Raw genomic sequence first — 5507 nt, 5'->3', positions numbered from 1 at the left:
AGCAAGAAAACTATTATTTTCTTTAAAATTAAAAATCATATTCATATTGATTTGGATAAATAACAACGTAAAACAAATCAAACAGTAATTTGAGTTCACCCTTTTAGACTAAAATTTGCTTCTCTGAGATGTCAGAAATTAATTAAACATTGCATTCAACCATTCAAAGAAAAACGTATCTTCAGAAATACAGGTAAATCATTATTATCAATTGAAATCTTATTCAAACACTATTAATGTGATTTAATATTTTTCTGTAAAACGGCATATTCAAAAACTAATCCATCCATCATTCTTCTCACCTTCTCCTGCACTCAGGCTCGTAGGGATTTACTCGAGCCTGTCTCAGAGTGAAGGCAGGGTTATACCCTGGACAAGTCACCAGGCTGAAATCCAGGGATATCAAATCAGTAATATATTTTAGCATTAAAATATAACGACAAAAGTTAAATAACTTCTAGACACCATGTTTCAATGATTACATAGATACAAAACAATAATTTTGGTAATGATCAGTGATAGTCTTTCAGGGCACTTATGACACACTGGGTATGCTCATACATTTATACGGTGATGTAAAGATAAACAAAAGAGAAATCCTTTTGCATAAGTAATAAAAAATAAAGTAGTAAAAGTTAAGTATTGTTGTTGTTGTTGTTGTTAATATAGGTAAAAGTATAAAAAAAAATAGAAAATTAAACGTTTTCATATTAGATCTAGAAATTTACGCGGCAAGTGAAAAAGGGGAAAACAATCTTACTTGTCAAAAAAAAAAAATGATAATCAGGATGGAAATATAGCAGATCAACAGCGAACCATCTTCTGTTTGCTTTTGCCGAAAGTAAGCAAGTGTGAGAAAGATGCACCTGTTTAATATGCTGATAAGTGCCGCTTCCCCATTGGTCCTGGGGACAGGATGAAATATATAAATACAAAGTCAGGGGCAGCGAAAAGGTACTCCAGGGTGTGCAGAGAAATCATGAAGTTGTTCATTTTGGTGGCGTTGTTCGGGCTTGCCTTCGCCCAGCATAACCCCCACACCAGGCACGGCAGGACCTCCATCGTCCACCTGTTTGAGTGGCGCTGGGCCGACATCGCTGCAGAGTGTGAGCGCTTCTTGGGTCCAAATGGTTTCGGAGGAGTCCAGGTATGTGCGGCCAAACATGGAGATGGCTGAAGGCTTAGGGCCAGATCCATAAAGAATGGAGATCCGCGTTGTTTTGACGTTCGGAAACTCCGCAATTTTAGCGTCAAATCCATAAAGGTTTCTTGCCCTGATGATAAACCCGAGGAGTCAGGGGCGCAAATTGAATTTCTGCTAACCCGGCTGTAATTTGCGCCCTAGATCGTTAAGATATACACGTGTGTGGTTGGTTGTGTGGCAAGAACGATCCCGGCAACCTGGACCTTCGTGTAATTAAAAAGGGAAAAAGGGAAACTCTGCCCCAATATACGCACTCCTGTGCGCATCTGGTAATATGATGCGCGTCTGTCATTTATTCATACAGTTACCACCTGAGTGCAATTTGCTGTGTTGCATCTGATTTTGTAGGGAAAACTTTTTAAATGCTTCGCGTTTTCTCTCTCTCTCTCTCTCTCTCTCTCTCTCTCTCTCTTTCTCTCTCTCTCTCTCTCTCTCTCTCTCTCTCTCTCTCTCTCTCACACACACACACACACACACACACACACACACACACACCATCATCATCACCACCATCTAATAACATTCAATATCATTTACACTTACACTCTGACGCCATGACACCTGGTTTTTGCAGTCTGTCAAACTGTGTGGACGTCTTTGTGCACAAGGTGTTTTTTTATTTTTTTTAATGAGGCATATTTACCTAGAGGAGGGTGTCAAATTTCTGCGAAATGATCAGTTAAAATATATTCAAATTAGCCTGTCAGTCCTGTCCCTACCTGTGCCTCATTGCATTATCCGTCACTTTTTACCTTGGAAATTGGTCGTAATACCTTGGGGCATTGAGAACAACTGTTTATCATGTTATCATGGCCTCTAATCCTCGGGACAGTGTAGCATGATGAGCTCTTCATGCGATCCCTGTATTGGAATAAGGACTTACTTTACTGTCTTCTTGCACTGTTCTCACACAGATCTCCCCTCCCAATGAGCACATTGTTCTCAACAGCCCTTGGAGGCCCTGGTGGCAGAGGTACCAGCCAATCAGCTACAACCTGTGCTCCAGATCTGGAAGTGAGAACGAGCTGAGGGACATGATCACCAGATGCAACAATGCTGGTGTAAGTTTGATATAGTGTATATCCTGATATAGGAGCAAATACTCTTTAAACAGCACACATCTCAAATGCCATGTCTCTATTTCCAAAAAACATCATGCTATTGCTCTCCTGTAAAGGAAATGTCTAACTTTTGGAAACACAGCATGATTCAAGATGCCTAATTGTTATTCACTGCACACTCAATGCCAACAGGTCAACATTTATGTGGACGCTGTCGTCAACCACATGTGCGGTGCCGGTGGTGGCCAGGGAACACACTCCTCCTGCGGAAGCTGGTTCAATGCCAACAACAAGGACTTCCCCTCCGTCCCATTTTCTTCCATGGACTTCAATGATCACAAATGCAGGACAGGCAGTGGCAATATTGAGAATTATGGCGATTCCAATCAGGTAAGAAACATTGCTCGCGTAGCTTGAGTGTGTAAAATTGTCAGCGCATTTTAATTTTGTTGCAGCTCCACAATATTCTGCTTTATGTATTCAACAAGAAAAGAATTTAAAGCTGGTTACATTAGTAATAAAAGATCTGTTCCTTCTGGTCCTTCAGGTGCGTGACTGCCGTCTGGTTGGTCTGTTGGACCTTGCCCTGGAGAAGGATTACGTCAGGGGCAAAGTGGCCGGCTTCATGAACAAGCTGATTGACATGGGCGTGGCTGGATTCAGAGTGGATGCCTGCAAGCACATGTGGCCCGGTGACCTGTCTGCTGTCTATGGTCGTCTGCACAACCTCAACACCAAGTGGTTCGCTGGTGGCTCCAGGCCCTTCATCTTCCAGGAGGTGCTTTTTTTTAAAGACACAAATTCAAATCAAGTATCAAAGCTAACCACCCACTGTGCCCTACTGAACAAATCTTGTAGCAAACATTGAGGGAATACATGCACTCTGTGTTACTCTCTTTGGTATATTTTTTCACCTCGAAGGGATTGATCAATGTTTCTAATTTGCAGCCAATCACCAAAATTCCCAAAGCCACTAAAATGTAATAAAGCCACATTCACATTAGGGCAGACCTAGTCACACTCTACCAAATTATTCACATAGATACCAACAAAGAATAGAATTTATGACTGAGATAAAAAAACAAAAAAACAAACGTTTGACAGCAATGTATAGGAAAGTAAACCTATTTTATGTCATATTAGATATCGCAGAAGGTGTTATCCCGGGCTTTGACATGCTAATCTGACAAAAACCTAGCCTAATCCCAACCCTAAACAAACCCAATTGATTCTTCCATGAAAAAAGTGCACCAGCTGCAATATGCTCATGTTGGAGGTAGTATGTCCAAGTTTGGTCCACACAAAATAGAAAGACAAACAACACTGTTGTCATAACTGGTAAAACTGCTAATAATACTTTGGTAAAGAAGAGTCATGAGAAGTGTGATAATGTTCTGGACTGCTGAATCAGAGCAGTATCATTTTCTTCCGTCCACTATAACCTACCCAAGTTAACTTATATTAAATGATATTTTATATTTTTTGATATCTATGCAGGTCATCGATCTGGGTGGTGAACCCATCACTACTGGACAGTATACCCATCTGGGTAGAGTGACTGAGTTCAAATATGGTGCAAAAATCGGAGGAATCTTCAGGAAATGGAATGGAGAGAAGCTCTCATTCACCAAGTATGTATCGTTCTTTCAACATGTTGAGATTTTAGTGAGTTTTTGTTTTTGTTTTTTTTACAAAATCTTTAAAACAAAATCATACAGTCCATTATTTGTAATTTGTGTTTCTTGAAAACCCTTTGATAGATTTACATAACGATTGCTATATACTAAGTGTTTTTTAAATTATAGACTTATACATATATTTGTCCTAAGGAAGCATTTATAAAATCCACACCTTATCTTAATTTATTTGTTTTCTTGCAGGAACTGGGGAGAGGGATGGGGTTTCATGGCCAACGGCAATGCTCTTGTCTTTGTTGACAACCACGATAACCAGAGGGGCCATGGTGCCGGAGGTGCTTCCATTGTTACCTTCTGGGACGCCAAGCTGCACAAGATGGCTGTTGCCTATATGTTGGCCCACCCCTACGGAGTTACCAGGGTGATGTCAAGCTTCCGCTGGGACCGCAACTTTGTCAATGGAAAGGTAGAGTCAATTTTACGTTGGTGTTTTTTTTTTTTTTTTACGTTGGAATAATTGCTATAAAACTAATTTGTACGGCCTATCTCGCAGGACCAGAATGACTGGATGGGCCCACCCAGCCATGGTGATGGATCCACCAAGTCTGTTCCCATAAATGCAGATCAGACTTGTGGAGATGGATGGGTGTGCGAGCACAGATGGCGTCAGATCAAGTGAGTCAGAAGATGACGATGCCGTCCTTAGCCACAGAGCCAAATCAAAAAGTTAAATGGGTGCAAAACCTTGTTCAGTTCACTGAAGTTTTGCCTCAACCTTTTCTTAGGAACATGGTCATGTTCCGTAATGTGGTCAATGGACAGCCTCAGTCCAACTGGTGGGACAACCAGAGCAACCAGGTTGCCTTTGGACGTGGTAACCGTGGTTTCATTGTCATCAACAATGACGACTGGTAAGGACAAACTGTGGCATTTTTTCCCCTCCTTTGCATTTTCTTTTTAAAGCACAACACTAACCTCTTTTAACTGCAGGAACTTGGATGTGACCCTGAACACCGGCATGCCTGGTGGCACCTACTGTGACGTCATATCCGGCCAGAAGGAAGGAGGCAAGTGCACTGGGAAGCAGATCAATGTTGGCGGTGACGGCCGTGCTCACTTCAGCATTAGCAACAGAGATGAGGATCCATTTGTGGCTATTCATGCTGATTCAAAGTTGTAAACACGTCTTTGGAAACAATGGAATAAATCCTATGAATAACTGTAAATGTGTACCTAAAGATCTGTCTTTTCTCACATATGCTCAAAATTATATATTGTTGAATCTGTTTTAATCACTTTGTAAATATAAAACGTTAGCCTGATTTAGAGGAACCCCATTTCACAGTTTACCTCAAATCTTTATGAGCTGATTTTTAAGAGTGGACAAGAGAATGAATCATGTTTATTACAGCTGTAAAAGCATAAGTACATAAGTAAGTAAGTACAAGGTGCTTCACAAGTTAAATTACAAAAAATATAAAATCATTACAAATACAGATCAGAAAAAAACAGAAATATAGTCAATACAGTAAGGCAATGAAAAAGATACAGGAACACACACAATGATATATTATTGCAGGAACGCAAACCTAAACAAGTGAGTTT

General features: G+C 40.5%; 1 protein-coding gene across 1 annotated transcript; it reads left to right on the top strand.

Moving 5' to 3' along the window:
* Positions 1-954: 954 nt before the first annotated feature.
* Positions 955-5128, top strand: LOC142885472 (alpha-amylase). The gene is made up of 9 exons (XM_076021945.1): positions 955-1147; positions 2119-2265; positions 2458-2655; positions 2813-3043; positions 3763-3896; positions 4146-4368; positions 4456-4577; positions 4688-4813; positions 4893-5128. The coding sequence occupies exons 1-9, from the start codon at positions 980-982 to the stop codon at positions 5080-5082; spliced, it is 1539 nt and encodes a 512-aa protein (XP_075878060.1). The 5' UTR covers positions 955-979; the 3' UTR covers positions 5083-5128.
* Positions 5129-5507: the final 379 nt, after the last annotated feature.

This window comes from Nelusetta ayraudi, unplaced genomic scaffold (assembly GCF_046127955.1).
Source record: "Nelusetta ayraudi isolate G7.1 ecotype Tasmania unplaced genomic scaffold, CSIRO-AGI_Nayr_v1 ptg000011l, whole genome shotgun sequence".
Lineage (NCBI taxonomy): Eukaryota > Metazoa > Chordata > Actinopteri > Tetraodontiformes > Monacanthidae > Nelusetta > Nelusetta ayraudi.
The sequence above is the reverse complement of the archived record's forward strand: the minus strand, read 5'-3'. Positions and strand labels throughout refer to the sequence as shown.

Bases quoted from the DNA above. Each gene is read 5' to 3' on its own strand.
- LOC142885472 (XM_076021945.1), top strand. From the start codon at position 980: ATGAAGTTGTTCATTTTGGTGGCGTTGTTCGGGCTTGCCTTCGCCCAG. The intron at 1,148-2,118 runs GTATGTGCGGCC...GTTCTCACACAG, and splicing joins ATGGTTTCGGAGGAGTCCAG to ATCTCCCCTCCCAATGAGCA. The intron at 4,369-4,455 runs GTAGAGTCAATT...CCTATCTCGCAG, and splicing joins GCAACTTTGTCAATGGAAAG to GACCAGAATGACTGGATGGG.